General features: G+C 39.5%; 1 protein-coding gene and 1 long non-coding RNA gene across 7 annotated transcripts in view; one reads left to right on the forward strand and one right to left on the reverse strand.

Annotated features, from left to right (window-relative positions):
- The window catches only part of LOC125673918 (uncharacterized), a 25190-nt gene extending 13905 nt beyond the window's left edge, over positions 1-11285 (forward strand). For 5 of the 6 annotated variants that reach the window (XM_048910875.2, XM_048910876.2, XM_048910877.2 and 2 more), the window contains one exon: positions 8522-11285. In XM_048910875.2, the coding sequence (XP_048766832.2) occupies positions 8522-9572 (1051 nt within the window). In that variant the 3' untranslated portion in view covers positions 9573-11285. Of the gene's footprint in view, positions 1-2197; positions 2721-8521 lie in introns of those variants that run through there. The other variant, XM_056159268.1, reaches the window with a different exon arrangement.
- LOC130052956 (uncharacterized) overlaps positions 1-17452 on the reverse strand; it is a 20690-nt gene extending 3238 nt beyond the window's left edge. The window contains exon 1 of the long non-coding RNA XR_008801339.1: positions 17338-17452. This is a non-coding gene — a long non-coding RNA (uncharacterized LOC130052956). The remainder of the gene's footprint in view (positions 1-17337) is intronic.
- Positions 17453-19616: the final 2164 nt, after the last annotated feature.

Consider the following 19616-nt stretch of genomic DNA (forward strand, 5'->3'; position numbering starts at 1 on the left):
TAGATGTTTATTTTGTGACATCGATTAGCAAGCAAAGCAAAAATGCTAAAATGCCGGGAATTATAGTACTTAAGGTAGTATCCACCACCATCAAGATGTGACATAATTTGCTTTGTATCACATGAATAAAGGATGTCAGCAATATATTACCTGGTCTTTTACATTTCCACATCTATTCAGGGTAGCATAATCTCACAGAATTTAATTTTCAGTGTAACCATAGAACGTACTTTTGCAAGAGATTATGCAAAACATGTTACATCAGCTCAGTAATATAGAAGTTAATGTTTTCCTTTTATTATGATTTTGTTGGGTTCTCATACCTCCTTAAACCTCCCTCAACATGACATCCATATGTTGAGAATCAAAATGATTGCAATAGGCGCATCTGTCAGTTGTTTACAAAAGCTCTAGCTTTAAAACTGTGAGGGAGTTAAAAGGACATACCATACACTCACTTTCCTCGAAACTGAATAAGTTCCAACATCGTGTAGTTTTCTCAAAAACTGAAGAAAATCAGAATTCTTGCCACATTAACATCTCCAATACCTATACCAACATTCAGTAAAATAAAAAGTCTTCACTTGTTAGACGGACAATTCATATACTCTTTATATTTCCTAAAAACTGACTAAGTTCAACAATGTGTAATTTTCTCAAACATTAAAGAAAATCAAAACCCTTGCCACACGCACATCTTCAATATCCATACAAAAACAAAAAAGGTCCTCATTTGAAAATTGTTTGAGGAGTTAGCCGGACAAATTATGAATCATCCATATTATACTAATTTTCAAATAAAGGGGCAAAAGTCCTCCAAAAGAGGCAGAGAAATGGATGCAACTTGTAACATGATCTAGAGTGACCAACGAAAACGTTACATTGCAAGTTTCAGTTTGATGTGTGACGGAAAAATAAAAATAAACATAAAACCCCGAACAAACGAACGAACCTACAGACGGACGTACAGACGAACGTACAGGCGGACCTACAGACGGACCGGACGTACAGACGAACCTACAGACGGACGTACAGACGAACCTTCACACGGACGTACAGACGAACCTTCACACGGACGTACAGACAAACCTACAGACGGACGTACAGACGGACCTACAGACGGACGTACAGACGTACATACAGACGGACGTACAGACGGACCTACAGATGGACCTACAGACGGACGTGGAGACATCACTGTACACTGGTACGTCCTATCTGAAGACCGGCACATAAACATGAAATATGGAGTAATGTTTGACACCGATCTAACCTCAGCTGTTTGTGGAAATATGTCCATGATGTTTACTTTCAAGGATTCGATACTCGTGGGGAGACTTCGTGACTTATTTTGATGGACTATCAAGACTGACTTAAATGTCTACTCGTGATTGTTTTAGATGAAATACCCAAGGCGGGTAATGCCTTAACATTATGCGACACTGGACCGATTTAGCTGACAAAGTGGCAAAGTGCTCGTCACACGAAGTATGGGATGCGAGTTCGATGTACTGATTGGACATTGATAAACAGTGTCGTATTCGTTATACATGTAATACTATGTGATAGAAAAATGCCACGTCTACCAACAAAGCAAAAATACTATATTTTACTGTTACTGATAACAGAATATTAGAATATAAAAAGTTATTTGATATTATCAGTGAATACTTTAATCTTATTGACACAAGTTTCTAACGTCAAGAGGTCAGTCGTCCTCGCACTGTGAAGTTTATGGTGTATTAGAAGTCTGCATGTCTATGTCCATACTGTATCGATCAAATCAGTAAATATCAACCAATCAAACAAACACGCTGTGCTTTTAAAATCAGAAAGGTGGCCTTTTAAGTGCGGTCCAGTTTCCCTCAAATTCAAGTAGTTATTAGTAGATTCTATTATAGACGAATTTTATTCCCTTTCCTCAACCAAGGAACTAATTTTTTTAGAAAGTGTATTTAGAATTTAATGATTGACAATTGGACACAGTGCTTATGTTGTTCAGTACGTATAGTATATATCTATACCTTATCTAACAATGCACAAAACAACAGCGGATTTTACCAGATTTCTTTTTTAAATGTTACGTATTATCCTTTTTTGTATCCGGTCAATAAAACTGATATCCCGGTTAACATTGTGTAATCGACGGTAACTATCGCATATTGATCTAAAATGAGCGCTGCATGTTTGAGGACAGTTTACATAGAAGTCCGTGTTTCGGTCTTTCCCCCCGGTAAGTCTCTTTTGATAGACATTTAATCCTCCTGAAGTTCTGTACATTCTCCAGTGTCTCCGACCACCGACAGACAAACACTCAGATTACTTCACGGTGTGCTGCAAATTTGTCTGACGACGGTCAACACAACATGGAATCGGAACCACGTTTTTGGCAATGGGTCTGACATTCAGGTATTCAAACGACACACCCTGTTCTGCTCCGACGGCGGCCTTGATCAGACTAAAGCGAAAACAATGCGATTACTGAACAGCGTAAAATATTAAATACACAACTACTGCACCGAGCAATAGCAGACCCGTGATGTTGGGAGAATTTAACTTCGCTTCCGTGGCGACACCTATGAAAGTGAAACGAACCGGAAATACATGAGAGATCGAGTGATGATGTGACTGTTCATAATGACAGGAGACCTCCACGTCTAGGCATCAGAGAGAGTTGATAGGTTTATTTTGTTGGATTTCAAGACCCGATTTTCTTTAACGTAAGTCTTTAATCAATTTAAATTTCTTTTAAAAATTAAGTATTTCACTCAAACATGAAAAAGGCAGAATGTATTTTGACACTCCGTAAGATTACTGTTTGAAAGATTAACAGTTGTTTTAATCGTCGTCATCCTTAAAGGAATGAAAGTCAGATTGCCATAAAAATATACATTATTGCAGTGATTTTTCCTTTATAAAATCTTAATTAATCAGTAGTATATGTATTTTAATCTACTGTGTATTTCAACTAATCACCACGTATCAAATTCTCCTCTGACGATCAGGGCCTCGGGTAGTAAAACGAGGCACGGGCTCACTTGTGATATTAAGTCCCAGGGCCGTTAAACGAGACACGGAGGCACGGGCTCGCTTTTGATCTCAGGTCCCAGGGCCGTAAAACGAGGCACGGGCTCACTTTTGATCCCAGTTTCACTCTTGTACTGGATGCTCCTTTCATTAAGGTGAGACTAACATCAAAAGTGAGTTTGTTCGCTTGGGTCCCGGGCGGTAACGACACACGAGGAATATTACATGTACACATACATAGAATGTCCCGAGTCTGCCAGGCTGGCAACATCCTCGTCAGATTACCGTGAGCACATCGGGCTTGTAACGCCCAGGGGAGGGTGGCATGGGCCTGTCAGGCTTGTATAGCTCTCGTTAAGGTGTCGAGCTTGAGACGCCCTCGTTAGGTTGTCGTGGTCCTATCAGGCATGGATAACCCTCACTGGGCTGTAGTGAGGTGCAGTTAGGTTGTCGTGGCCCTGTCGGGCATGGATATCCCTCGCTGGGTTGTCGTGAGTTGTAGCTAGGTTGTTGTGCTTGAGATGCCCTCGTTAGGCTCTCTTACGTTTGTATAACTCTATTTAGGAAATTGCAAGGTCGTCAGATTTGTACCACGCTGGTGTGACGGCCCCGTGAGACTGTTGAGCTTGTGACGGCCCCGTGAGACTGTTGAATTTGTGACGGCCCCGTGAGACTGTTGAATTTGTGACGGCCCCGTGAGTCTGTTGAATTTGTGACGGCCCCGTGAACCTGTTAAGCTTATGACGCTCATGGGTCTGTTAGGCTTATAACTGCCTCGTGAGCCTGTTAAGATTGTTATGTTTGTTAAGATTGTTAGTCTGTTTGTTTGTGACGGCCCTGTTAGTTTGTTGGTTTGTGGCGGCCCCGTGGACATGTCGGGCTTGGATCGTCCGTTATATCAGAATGAAGTGTACTGTGTAGCCTTTAAAAGTAAATCTTGATTCCTGACGAAATGAGAAATTCAAGACAACAGGGAAGATTTTGAATTTCTGATAATATTCACCTCTTATCTGTGTGCCTGGGTTTTCTGTTTGTTATTAAACTACTGAATTATATCATAAAATCAGTTACTTGTGCTCTGTGTGTATCGGGTTCACAATGTACTTACAAAAACAAAAGGGAAGACCCGAAATGTTTAAAAATATTATCAAAATTGTGTATACAAAACAATGTAACAGAGTTCTGTTACATATTCACACTAAACACAGCGAGTATTGTCCTAGTTTTGTTTATAGCGAGTTTTGTTAAATCATAAATCAATTCATTGTTTGGGTGCATTTTATAAATGAACCATTTTATTGTGTTGTTAATTATATACATTGTTATAGTGGCATGTTTGATTCAGGCCAGAAAGAGAAGATGATTGTCGTTAAAGATATGTTTCATTTACGACATAGTAGCGTATTTGATTCAAGGCCAGAAAGAGATGGGGTTGTCGTTAAAGATAAGATTCATTTACGGTAGTATCTCTCTACACTTCCTTGTTTGGGAATGTTTTGGGGTTTTTTTCCAACCTTTTTCTAAAAAGTCCCATTATAAATCCCGGGGGACGAAACCTTGATGTTGAGTATTAAAACATGCCTTGCAGTTGTTGGAACTGATGTTTGCGAAACATACATGTAATAAATTGTTGTAGACTTGCTTTGATTGAAATGCTTCTATGATTTAGCGAGACTGTATATCAAGATAATACTATTAGCAATGGCTACAGAGCTACAGAGCGATATCATTTCCTATAAACCTACATACCATTTTCTGTAACAGCTACATTGCGTTTTCTGTAATAGCTACATAGCGTTTTCGGTAACAGGTAAATAAACAGTCTCTATAACAGCAATATAAAGTTGTATATAGATAACAGCTAAATTTTTTTAGAACAGCTGTATTTCATTTTTAATAGCAGCTAAATAACCAGTTATATAACAGATATATAGTGTTTCTTAACCGTTAAACAATGTTTTATTTTTATAACAGACACATAGCGTTTTCTATAACAGCTATAAGACATTGTTGAAAGAGCTACATAGCGATACCATCTACATAGCACCCTCTGTAACATCTACATAGCACCCTCTGTAACATCTACATAGCACCCTCTGTAACATCTACATAGCATCCCCTGTAACATCTACATAGCACCCTCTGTAACATCTACACAGCACCCTCTGTAACATCTACATTACACCCTCTGTAACATCTACATAGCACCCTCTGTAACATCTACATAGCACCCTCTGTAACATCTACATAGCACCCTCTGTAACATCTACATAGCACCCTCTGTAACATCTACATAGCACCCTCTGTAACATCTACATAGCACCCTCTGTAACATCATCTACATAGCACCCTCTGTAACATCTACATAGCACCCTCTGTAACATCTACATAGCACCCTCTGTAACATCTACTTAGCACCCTCTGTAACATCTACATAGCACCCTCTGTAACATCATCTAAATAGCACCCTCTGTAACATCATCTACATAGCACCCTCTGTAACATCATCTACATAGCACCCTCTGTAACATCTACATAGCACCCTCTGTAACATCTACATAGCACCCTCTGTAACATCTACATAGCACCCTCTGTAACATCTACATAGCACCCTCTGTAACATCATCTACATAGCACCCTCTGTAACATCTACATAGCACCCTCTGTAACATCTACATAGCACCCTCTGTAACATCATCTACATAGCACCCTCTGTAACATATACATAGCACCCTCTGTAACATCTACATAGCACCCTCTGTAACATCTACATAGCACCCTCTGTAACATCATCTACATAGCACCCTCTGTAACATCTACATAGAACCCTCTGTAACATCTACATAGCACCCTCTGTAACATCTACATAGCACCCTCTGTAACATCTACATAGCACCCTCTGTAACATCTACATAGCACCCTCTGTAATATCTACATAGCACCCTCTGTAACATCTACATAGCACCCTCTGTAACATCTACATAGCACCCTCTGTAACATCATCTACATAGCACCCTCTGTAACATCTACATAGCACCCTCTGTAACATCTACATAGCACCCTCTGTAACATCATCTACATAGCACCCTCTGTAACATCTACATAGCACCCTCTGTAACATCTACATAGCACCCTCTGTAACATCTACATAGCACCCTCTGTAACATCTACATAGCACCCTCTGTAATATCTACATAGCACCCTCTGTAACATCTACATAGCACCCTCTGTAACATCTACATAGCACCCTCTGTAACATCATCTACATAGCACCCTCTGTAACATCTACATAGCACCCTCTGTAACATCATCTACATAGCACCCTCTGTAACATATACATATCACCCTCTGTAACATCATCTACATAGCACCCTTTGTAACATCTACATAGCACCCTCTGTAACATCTACATAGCACCCTCTGTAACATCTACATAGCACCCTCTGTAATATCTACATAGCACCCTCTGTAATATCTACATAGCACCCTCTGTAACATCTACATAGCACTCTCTGTAACATCTACATAGCACCCTCTGTAACATCATCTACATAGCACCCTCTGTAACATCTACATAACACCCTCTGTAACATCATCTACATAGCACCCTCTGTAACATCATCTACATAGCACCCTCTGTAACATCTACATAGCACCCTCTGTAACATCATCTACATAGCACCCTCTGTAACATCTACATAGCACCCTCTGTAACATCTACATAGCACCCTCTGTAACATCTACATAGCACCCTCTGTAACATCTACATAGCACCCTCTGTAATATCTACATAGCACCCTCTGTAACATCTACATAGCACCCTCTGTAACATCTACATAGCACCCTCTGTAACATCATCTACATAGCACCCTCTGTAACATCTACATAGCACCCTCTGTAACATCATCTACATAGCACCCTCTGTAACATATACATAGCACCCTCTGTAACATCTACATAGCACCCTCTGTAACATCTACATAGCACCCTCTGTAACATCTACATAGCACCCTCTGTAACATCTACATAGCACCCCCTGTAACATCTACATAGCACCCTCTGTAACATCATCTACAGCAGAATTACAAACTCAAGGAAAGAATATCATGACAAAGATGAGTTTTCAATGTATAATGGAGATTCTTCTCCAAACAAAATTTTCCTACCACAAATGTACACATGGAAATCTGACGGTGTCATCTGACAATGCAGATCTCTTTCTCTCTCTCTCTCTCTCTCTCTCTCTCTCTCTCTCTCTCTCTCTCTCTCTCTCTCTCTCTCTCTCTCTCTCTCTCATTTGCGTTCATGGTTACGGAATTATCGATTTTTGAAGTATACTTTCGGGTGTTAAAATTCGTTGCTCTGTATCGCGAAAATAGGGAATATTGGTCAACCACGAATTTTTTCGTCATATTGACATTGAATACAATCACCCCATGCACGAACAAGCGAGAACAATGCCGACACGAGAAAGGACAATGACATGATACGTGTAATAAATGTTTAAAAGTCTGAGAGAATGATGTTGAATTTTGTTGTAAGCTTTTATTGATAACACGGGACAATTTCCAAATAGCACTACTACCTAAGCTTTTTAAGGGTCGCTATTCCTTTGTGCTGCTCGTCATCGAACTCTGAAATGCTTCCCGTTATCGGCACGATAATGCTTAATATTTCATAAACTTAAACAAAAAGGTCGCGAATACTAGTTTTGTTTATACCGAGGGTTGATCTGGGGATTTAAATTGCCATGCAGTGTGTAATATATTATTAATTTAACAGGGGAAGGTAAACTTAGTCCCGTGGAGGAAAATCCCGAGGGGGAAATTAATCATCCACAGACGAGTGGTGGTGTTTGTATATTGGTAATAAAATTTAGACATAATTTAAGTAAGCTGTCATTGTTATTCTTTGTTTTTTCTTGTAAGGGGGGGGGGGGGGGTGTTACAAGGCACCTATATGTAATTTATTATGGAACCCCCTCCCCACTAAGACCGAGACAGAGACAAACGGATCCGGATTAACAGTCCGATGCTGTATAACTATTACAATGGCCGCACGTGCGGTACATGTGAACACGCATTCAGATAACTATCAGAATTGAAATTGTGGTTAACTCACAAGTTGACCAGATAACTCTTTAGAAGACTTTTATTTCACGACACTGAGGCTGTGTTGATCCTTGTAATCCCCCTGGGGATTTTCTGCCGATTTTATTAATCAGGACATGAGGCTGAGAGAGGTGTTACCTGAGGGTCCATGTGTGTGATATCAAAACTTTGTCGACCTCTACGGATCGATGTAATCTACGATAGTGATTAAAGTTCACTTAGAAATTTAGAAATTAAAGTCAAAAGATCAATAACAAAGTCAAAAAACAGATATTGATCTCTGTATGTGACATTCGTTTTATCAGTAGCGCGCGCTTCCATTGAAGGTGGTTGTTATGTGTTGTAGTTGTTACAATGTTCACCATGTCCTTGTCTTATTTCAGCTTCACGCCGCTGGTTCAGAAGCCACGCCCTCGTACGTCACTTCCGCTTCATCACCAGTCATTTGCAGCAACCCCTAGGATCCGGTCCGCTGTATTGACAATGCCAAGATCTCACGTGAGCATAGCGCGTTTCTACGATTGGTCGGAAGATTTAGGCGAATGTGTTTCTGTATCCAAGTTCTACAGAGACCTCGCCGTGGCCTCACAACGACAGGACAAGGTCAAGGCCAGAAACAAATATTGCAGCAATGGTACACATACGAATCCGGGGCGCATGTTTCTACGAGATAAAGCAGGACTCACGAAGGGAGAAAGGGAGATAATCGAGGGGATTTATAGAAACCGAGGGGATCTTCCAAGAGAACCAGAAAACTCAAAATCTTACAGTTTTAAAGATGAATGGGATTTCGTTCGGAGTCACAAAGATGCTTGGATGATCGGAAAACAACTACAAAAGCAAGGTTTTAAATTCGACCCTAGTTTACAACTCAAAGTTCCAGAATATCTATTCAGCCGACTGCGTGATGATGAATCTAACTCACCTCGGGAGTTCTGCAAAATTTGTGAAAGTAATCGTTTGAGCGAATCAAACTTGGATGACAGTGGATTTTGTGTTCATTGGAAGGGAAAATACCCCTCAGCACCACCTACGACACCGGATGCCGACGCGGGAGAATTTGAATTTCCTGAAAATGTTCCGATTAAAAAGAAATCCGTCCCAAGGATAAAATCCGAACAGGAGAGACAAATAAGCGAACAGAGGATTCGTGTCGTGAAAAGTGTGGACGAGTCCCTGCTCAGTGGGGGATCACGTGATAAGGCGGACAGAAAGAAAGTGTTTGTGAATGTCTTTTTACCGCGGATTCCAATTGACGCTGCGCATGCGTACTCTTCTGCTGTAGTGACGGACAACAAAGTTAACAGTTTCATGGCGGACTATAGTAGAAATAGTTCCGCATCGAGGATGGCTAAAGTGAGGAAAGATCCCGCGTCTTTTGTGAATTCGCTTTCCATCACAAACAGCCAACCACACAACACAGACTGTGATTGACATTTCGCCTGCACGTGTGTCATGTGTAACTATTTATTGTCGTTCTATTTATTTTATTTTTGTTTACGCAAAAAATAGTACTGTTTTACTTGCCGCAATGTGTTGAATGTACATACTTTTAGATAACTTAGGCATCGTTTTGTGTGTGGAGGACGGGGTTTGGGGTCAGGGTGGGCGGGCAGGTGAGCATGCGTGTTTGCGGGCGGGGGGGGGGGGGGGTTCGTATGTGTGAAAGAAAGTTTATACAGTACATTGGTTATAACTGTAGACTGTAATTGATGGGGTGACGATTTCTGTCCGTCTGGTCTTTATTTCAGATAAAGTCTTGACACGTTAAACGTTCCTTTACTGTATACTGTCTTCAACATTAGTTTATAACAGTCATAGCGGCCAAAGATGGAGGCTGGAAAAACCGGTCTGTGATATTTCACCATAGGTACTGTTAAACAGTACAGCTCAGGGCCACGGGAAATCATCAAATATACATGTTTCTGTGCTCAACACCAAAAGGAGAAAAGGTACATTTGTAAATATAACTCCTATAAAGAATGCAAATATAAAAGCAAGGAAAACACGGACCCTTAGAAACACCAGGGAAGTAAGCATCCCCTGTAGACCGGTCATACCCGCCGTGAGCACTATATCTTGACCAGGTGCACGGAGTAATCCGTAGTTAAATTCAGTGTGTAAAGAACAACCTTACAATTAGTTGGAAACACGTCAGACATTATTTGATCTGATGACAGGTTGTATTTGCAAATCTTTTAGCTATAACGACCATAGAATTCGCAAAATGCTGACTTCAAACGAAACTGTTGAAATCCCTGTAACATCAACTTGTTTGTCAGCAGCCTGTCTCGTTTAAAAATATTGATTGTATATTCAGAACATGCTTTTGCGTATCCATTGTGCAAACAATAATGATGCAAATGATAATGAAATATTGCTACATCAATATTCTTGGTTGGGGAAGACTTTGCAATAGTCTGTTTCTATGGCAACGCGATGATTGCACAATCCCGTGTATGTATTTTTAGTAACCCGGGTACCTAAACAATATAGACATTTTCTGAATGCGTGACAAAAATGGCCCTTATTACATGTACATGTATATATAGTCCTGTGACAATGGAGATCCTCAAGTCGGTTCGTTTATCATAAAACAGGGATTTTATTTTGCTGTTAACATCCACTAAGTTGATTTGCTCCTATGTCTAAGGTTTCTTTCTGTTTTGCTATCCATCATTCATATGGGTAGGTATTTACGAGATAACGTCATCAGATGAGCAAAGCACGGGAAATATGATAATAAATCAAAAAGAGGTTATGTATTTGTACTTTGTACAGCACAATATATATATATATATAGAGAGAGAGAGAGAGAGAGAGAGAGAGAAACGGAATACCTCCTTAGAAAGTACATACATTGATCAATTTCTTCTTGAAAGGTGGGGACTTTTTTAGTCTCCCTTTCCCCACACTCTCGCTCTCGACACTTGCACGTGCAAAGTCTCGAGAGCGATAGTCTGGGGAAAGCGAGAGTAGGACTGTTATAAGGCTCATACAAAAATGGGAATTTAGATAACAATTAATTCATGCTAAAAGAACATTAATGATCATGTCCATGATTGTGGACAAGAAATATGTAATGTTGTTTATCAAATGTCTTTAATTTGTGTTTAGTAATTTTAAGAATTAAATCGTTCTAGGGTATTTCGTTTCTTGATATGTCTGATGGTAATACCTTGCATGAAGTCTTAAAGGTTTAGTAAGATTTGTATATGGAGATTTAGCTTGATCATTACCCAGCATGCAGTGGAATTTAGTCAGGTCTCATAGTGTTTAAAGACAGAGTCGTGGATTCCAGTGGTGGATCCAGGATTTTATAAGATAGAGGGAGGGAGGTGGGGGTGGAGTGGGGTGCAATAGGTTGGGGGCTCCGGGGTTTGGGGGCATGTTTCGTTACTTTTGTGGAATATTCTACCCACACTTTATACGATGTACATAATAAAATAAATAAATGATTGCTTCATCTTTCTGCACTTTTTTGTATGTATAATGTCAAATCTTATACTTTTGCTGTTGTTCTACTATTTTTGGTCGCAATGAGGGGTGGAGCTCTAAATCCGCCACTGAAGCCTTCATCAAATTTGATGGTTACACACTGCATAAAGCAGATTCTTCTACATCTCTTAACAACCTCACGAACCCAGGCACGTTTGGACAAGCCAGTGTATATGCAGGAGTTCACATAATGCACTTTTCTAAGAGATGAGACTCAAAGCCTCCGATGCCTTTCGATATTTCATCTGCATGAATACTGAATAAGGCCATTATAAATACCACGTGGACACTTAAATCTACTCACGTGTAGGGTTTGATAAGAATAGGTTTAGACTTGGATATGTTTATTGGCTAAAGAGAGAAGATCATCAACATCCTGCTTCATTCGATACGTCCAAAATCTTGCGTATCATGTGACTTTTAAAAAATAGTGTGTTTTTATGGGATTTTCCATTATTTGATCAAACAGCAATGTAAACTTGTTGAGGGTCACAATATCGTCTATGTTCAGCAGATTTCAACACGAGATTCTAGTAGATCACAACCACAGGCCCAGGAAAACATGACGGGCGTAACATCAACAGATCACAACCACAGACCCAGGAAAACATGACGGGCGTAACATCAACAGATCACAACCACAGGCCCAGGAAAACATGACGGGCGTAACATCAACAGATCACAACCACAGGCCCAGGAAAACATGACGGGCGTAACATCAACAGTACCACAGGCCCAGGAAAACATGACGGGCGTAACATCAACAGATCACAACCACAGGCCCAGGAAAACATGACGGGCGTAACATCAGCAGATCACAACCACAGACCCAGGAAAACATGACGGGCGTAACATCAACAGATCACAACCACAGGCCCAGGAAAACATGACGGGCGTAACATCAACAGATCACAACCACAGGCCCAGGAAAACATGACGGGCGTAACATCAACAGTACCACAGGCCCAGGCCATCATTAAAAATATTTTTGTTTGATGTACTCCGACCCACATTTTTCAAGTCGGGTAGGTAGGTCGGTATTTTTTGTTTGTTTGTTTTTTTTTTTGTTGAAAATCAGATTTACAAATTTTCTTATGTTTTCATTAAACACATAACGCTGTCAGACAGAATAGAGTTTAGAACAATCATTTTGTACACATTATATATAATACACGTAAATCTTCCAATGTCTCCTGAAATTTACTCAGGACGTTTTGCATTCGTCACCGATGAGGACCTCTACAGTTTTTAATAAATATATAAATTATTAAACACCCCTTTTTATTACCACCGGTCGATTCCGACATTCATAATAACAACCACTTGAACACTTTAATTAATGTGATCCATGAATATCCAAGTGAATATTGCATGATGACAGCAATTTACAATAAGTTTTAATATTACCCAATATAATTTTAATGCCGACTTCCCCGTATCGTTCAAATTGTTGTGACGATCGTGTTCCATTCATGTGTCTCAGTTTAAGAGCAAAGTAAAAGTGCCGTTCACCTATTAAATCATCATAACATTTAAATAATCCCATATCAAAATAATATGTGTGCCTTTTCAGAAATATAAACCATCAACATAAACGCCGACTCGTGGTCCGCCATAAATTTGGTGCGCTATCCCACGTGATATTTTATTTAAATAACATGACTTTCAAACTTTTGTACATAAATACGACCAGGCCTCGTCGGGGGAGTTCGTAGCTCCTTGTTCTATCTTGTTGGTAGATAATGTGGTAATTTGGAGCTGTTATGCGGTATATTTGATCGTTCACATAGAAAAGTGTTTGAAAAGTCCCCGGATTAACAAATGGTCATTATCAAAGTGAAAGTAGAACCGAAAGACGCCCTAAGGACGTTTGATAACAAGAATTCTGTAAAACAATTAGTCCAAATGAAAAAAAATAGCATCAAGTTTAATACTAATTCGAAGAATGTTTACTTTACAGGGAGCAAATAAAAAAAAATTAAAATTTCCAAGTGCGGAAAAATTGATCGGGTCGGGGCAAATTTCACGGGTCGGTCGGAGTACATCAAACAAATCAATTTTTATTTTAAGCCCCAGGAAAACATGACGGGCGTAACATCAACAGATCACAACCACAGACCCAGGAAAACATGACGGGCGTAACATCAACAGTAACCACAGGCCCAGGAAAACATGACGGGCGTAACATTAACAGTAACCACAGGCCCAGGAAAACATGACGGGCGTAACATTAACAGTAACCACAGGCCCAGGAAAACATGACGGGCGTAACATCAACAGTACCACAGCCCCAGGAAAACATGACTGGCGTAACATCAAAAGTAACCACAGGCCCAGGAAAACATGACGGGCGTAACATCAACAGTACCACAGGCCCAGGAAAACATGACGGGCGTAACATCAACAGTAGCACAAAAGCCCGTGTCTACACATAACGGTAGCACTAAAGTTCGGGCCTACACATAAAGTTTACCCCCAAACATTTAAGTCGTCTATGTCTAAAAAAGGATGAGTCCTCTCTGCCTATCTCCGCACTTTCTGGTTGGGGTCTTTTTGGAGTGCTTTTGCCTTTCACCATGTACATATAGCATTGAATTAACGATACTGCGTGTGTGCAGGTTGCATTCTTTGAGTTTCCGTCATTTGTTGAGTTCTCTTAACAAGAGTCGTTAGAATCAATATGAAGATAAAACAGCCATCGTATGACATTTCAGATTGCTTAAAGCCCTCCCCTGGACCCGGTGGGGACCTTAGGCGGTCTCAAGACCCCTTGTCTTTTGGTGCCTACACTTTCATTTACCATTTGATACGCCCCTGCATGAGTTTCTGATATACATACTTCACAATAATGAATTCCTGACCCAGCTGGCACAGAAAATTTTCATATTCTACCTTTCCAAGACAGTGTCATAGACCATAAACAAATGATTTTGTTTCAAGGTCAAAACTCACTGTTTGTCCTTCCCGGTATAAGCATATGTTCAGGTGTAAATCATACTTAATCATGGACGGAAATGTTTCTTCCACAAGCGTTCGACATGAGAAGGGAGTCTATCGGACACGCTCTCACAGCGCAGGACCCATCTCACCAGAGGCGTTGGCACGGCTAAGTATCTTACGACTTTCAGTGTCATTCGAAGTAAAAACTTGTTGCACTTCACCTACACTTGGTGACGTTTCTATATGAGATAAAATGGGACATATATATATATGTATGATCCTTGTCACGGAGGAATATGACTCATTTTAAAATTTTGTGAAAATTACATACTGAGGATTGATATTTTCCGAAACTATTGAATTTCGTGAATTTTTTCAAACTTCAATAGGCACACATTGACCAGGCCTCCTATTCGTGTGTTATTTATGTGAGACGAAAAATAGCATTTCACTGGTCACATGATTTCGTAATTTGACCACAACCATGAAAAAACCTCAATATCTGTTTTCAAAGAAAATTTATAAAATACAGGATAAAAAATGTTCGGATATAAAGGGGGAGCAGATAACCCCCCCCCCCCACGATATTTATCAAAGGTTTGTAGAGTGTTTACCGTTGTGTTTATTTCGTCTGCAATATGCTAAAAGTTCCCTTTATGCCAAAAATGACTGAATATTAATTGAGATCACTACGTATATACTGACTGAAATGCACATTTGTGGATGCTGATAAACAATTACTTTAATTTTCAAAATTTTATTTTTCGGTTGACAAAATGTTTCCTGATTGTTCTATGTGGTAGTTTAATTGTTTTTTCATATATCATAGAGAGTCGTGGCAGAGAGAGAGACATGAAATAAAATGAAAATATAAGACAGATACTTAATTAAGTAAGACTATTTTCCTAATGTAGGACAGGGACATGGAGGTGGTTAAATGGTTACAAATTTCAAGATTTGAAAGTTTAAAAAATCATTGTAACTTTAAAAAAATTCAATCAAATTTGTATTTAAATGTCAAGATTCGAAAGATTTAAAATTTCATTGTAGCTTAAATAATTTTAATCAAATTTGTATTCAAATACGAAGATTTGAAAGTTTTAAAAATTCAATGTAAATTAAACAATTTCAATCAAATTTGTATTAAAATGTGAAGGCTACATATGTAATAATTCATCTATCAACTATTGACATTGTGTACGCAGCAGGTCGAAGATTAAGGGCGAAATATATTTTGTTCGAATTTACCTATACATTAAATAAAAATGCTCGAATTTAACTATACATTATAAAAATAAAAATGCTCGAATTTACCTATACATTATAAAAATAAAAATGTTCGAATTTACCTATACATTAAAGAACGTTCAGAGCCAGCGGAAAACAGTTTGTTATAACCAATAAATTGTCTTCTCATGGGGAATAAGTGTCACTTCGCAATAATCGTGGATTCATTATAAGGGTGTTCGTTATCAATGTGTCTTACTGTAATCGATATAAAACGCAAGAGTTCTGATAGATGTGTATTGCGGTAGATAACTCCATTTTCACTACACGTTTCCTACCGCTTGTTGATGAGGAGTTATGCCGCTTTACACGACTATTAATGTCATATGGTAGGATGTGTTAGAAAGTCGGATTTGAAGTAACTTGCATTTACAATGATATTCTTTCTTATAGTCAGTCCAGTGGCGTAGCTTCCATTGAGGCAACCGAGGCAGCTGCCTCGGTAAAAAAAAAAACAAAAAAACACCTTTTACGTTGTTAAAATGTCGATAGCTTCTGGGGGGCTGCGCCCCCCCCCCCCCCCCCGACCCCCTGCCTCGGTAATATTCGAACCCAAGCTACGTCTATGCAGTCGTTGTTATTAATTATTTGTATTTTATTCTGAATATTTCTAGATACTCATCACGCACATTTAACATTCACTCACTAATTTTTAATGTGCATTGTATGCATTTTTATCTTTCAAATTTTTTCCGATATTATATTGAACACTATAAAAATCACTACTCAAAATTCATATCACTGAACAAAGTATATGTGATCGTGATTAAGGTATCTTCCTGTCAGCGACAACATTTCAGTTCTGTGCACATAGATAAAGCACGACACGGGGAGTCCATTACATGCATCACAGGTTTGGAGAATCGACCTGTAATACTGTATTGAACAAAATTGAAATGCATAATTAGAAGAAAAAGAAAGTATTTATGAGGGACCTTTTGTGTCCATTTAGACATGTTAGGAAGATGTTGTTCAAATCTGTTGTTGGAGTGAGTTTCGGAATAAACAGGAACTAAAAACGTGCTGGTGTGTTTAGTGGCTGTATTTTGACATTTTACATAAACATTGAATAGCCGAGAGAGGGTTATATAATATGGCGGAAAATCTAAACTTGTCATACACTTGAGTGAGTTGGAGGGACAGCAAACATTCACGGGTCACATGTGCGTATGGCTGACGTTTTCCGCCATATTAAATGTTCTGTTGTGATGTCGGTTTTTTGTGGGGTTTTTTTGTGGGGGGGGGGGGGGGGGGTCTTTAAATACGACTGAATCATTATAATTACTGATCCCGTTACGTATCGAGGGGATACAAACCCGCCAGAAATTAGCCGTGTTCTGTCGTCCATGGATGAATTGTGTAACTCGCCCATACCTACGCACTTACCTAAGCATGCTAAGATTCACGTTTCATGGTATTCCTCAGAGTATTTCACACGAGTATTCTTCCCCAGATGACATTTTTGTGCACCTACCCCATACGTTCCCCCAGTAAGTGTAATGCCACCCATCATCCACACACCTATGATCCCAGTTACTTTGTCAACATTCAGTGACTACGCCCATGAAGATGGAGAGAAGTTTGTGTCCGACTGTATCGTTGCTATGACACTACAGAGCATTACAAAAGATGTTGCCAAAATGTTTGCGTACTCCCCACCCCTATCAGGACCTGTCTGTGTGTGATTTGAGACCCTAGTGTCTACCACTTACATTTAAGACATCGTCAGGGCCGTAAATTAACCTTCAATTTGGAGGAGGAAGGAAATTAGGCGGGGGTCTGGGGCCGCCCAGGCCCCCAGACGCTGAGCACATTTTGTGCACACTGAACACGTTTCGTGCAAAATCCTTGATTCTAGGGCCTTCTAAGATGTTACTTGACTAACTCATTCTAAAAGAAAGATTTGGAATGCTTTTTAAGGGAGGTATCATGTTCTTAGTTATTGGAAACAACATAAATTCTAATGAACTTTAAATTTTATTTTTTTTTTTGGCTCAAAAGTTGGAGGAGGCAGCTGCCTCCTCCGCCTCCATGTAATTTACGGCCCTGATCGTGGTCATTGTTATTTGGTGCATTCAGGAATAAATATTTCTCATTCATACTAAGTGCAAATGGTTCACTTAATATAGCGGAGATGGAGGCGGTTAACAAACTGAAGCTTGGGGGGTTACATGTGGAGGACTTCTATTTCAATATCCTAAAGCTGCGTAATAAGCCTCAACTAGAATTGATGACCAAATTTACTGATGGCATCCCACATCAGTTACAATACTTTGTCCGTGCAGGAAGACTAACAAACATTGACGATGCCCTACAGAGTGCGCGAGTGTCTGATGCCAGACTCTCGGGATATCATACCATTACTGTACTTTCCTCAGCACTGGTTTATTTCAGCCAGACTTCCTATAACATTGTCGCAAAATATCAGACTGAAAATTTTCGAATACAAATTAAAGATTTAACTTGAAACAACAAAATAAATTAAATAGAGATGTATAATACAAAATAAGGGCGAGTTACGTCCCTTTGTGGAAACCAAGTTTTCCTTCTTTACTATCCAAACGCAAGACATTATTACTGTGAATTTTAGCTAATTATCAAGCTTCCATACACGTGAATGGGTTGCCCCACCCTGGTACATTTTGTAGTTGACGCCAATTGATGGTAAAATAATAAAAGTCAATGCTATATATATATAAGGAAATTACAAAGGCCAACGTAGGGAAATGCGATTTTTTAACTGGGAGATGGCGAACAAGGGACATAACTTGCGCGAAGTGTTGATACGTGTATTCTCACCAACTTGAAACGAATTTCTAGTTTAATTCTCATTCAGCTGTTTCACTGCATACCAGTCAATAAGCTGATCAGTCAGAGAGTACTGAATCCAAGGGGTAGGAAAACACAAAAATTGTATATGGTTTGGCACTTCTTCAGCTGGTTCCATTTTTGTATGCAAGTGGCTGGAGTGGAAATATTTACCTCTGATATTTACAAAGTACTTTGATTGGTTAAGTTGGAGCTAAGTTCTTTCATATGATTTGAAATTTGAAAGTGAGTGAACCAACAGATATTTGTCCTGGGTTGGAAAAGGGTGAACTTTGACAACACCCAAAGTACATTTACACCCTTTCTTTCTTTTATCATCCCTTTACTACTCGTGTCGCAAAGGCTTTATATTGTCGAAGGCGATTTTGTTACCAGTATAAACAATGCCAACCAGAAGTACCCCTGATGAACATTTTGTTCATTTCATATCACGTGACCGACATGGCAAAATGTGGAAATTCTTGGGTGTTCCGGATGAACTCGAAGCGTGCCTATTGTGAATGACAACGATACACCCCCTTTGAAATTTTAAATAAAATCTGAAAATAAACAAATTTAATCATCAAATTCAAATTGGTAACAAAGTAAGCGTACATTATATGGTATACTTTAATTCATAGTCTTGGTCAAACAGACACTCGGCTGTCTCTGAAAATCTCCGACGAGGAGAAAGTAAAGACTCACAATAACGTTTGTAACGTCAGAACGAGGCTTACCAAATACCGGTATATTTGATCTGATTGGTAGATTCAGCAAACTTCTAAATAAAGTTCATGTGTGGATCCGGGTTAGAATAGGTCCTCGGTACCCCACCCCGGGGATCCGGGTTAGAATAGGTCCTCAGTACCCCACCCCGGGGATCCGGGTTAGAATAGGTCCTCAGTATCCCACCCCGGGGATCCGGGTTAGAATAGGTCCTCAGTA

The sequence above is a fragment of the Ostrea edulis genome, chromosome 3, assembly GCF_947568905.1.
Source record: "Ostrea edulis chromosome 3, xbOstEdul1.1, whole genome shotgun sequence".
Lineage (NCBI taxonomy): Eukaryota > Metazoa > Mollusca > Bivalvia > Ostreida > Ostreidae > Ostrea > Ostrea edulis.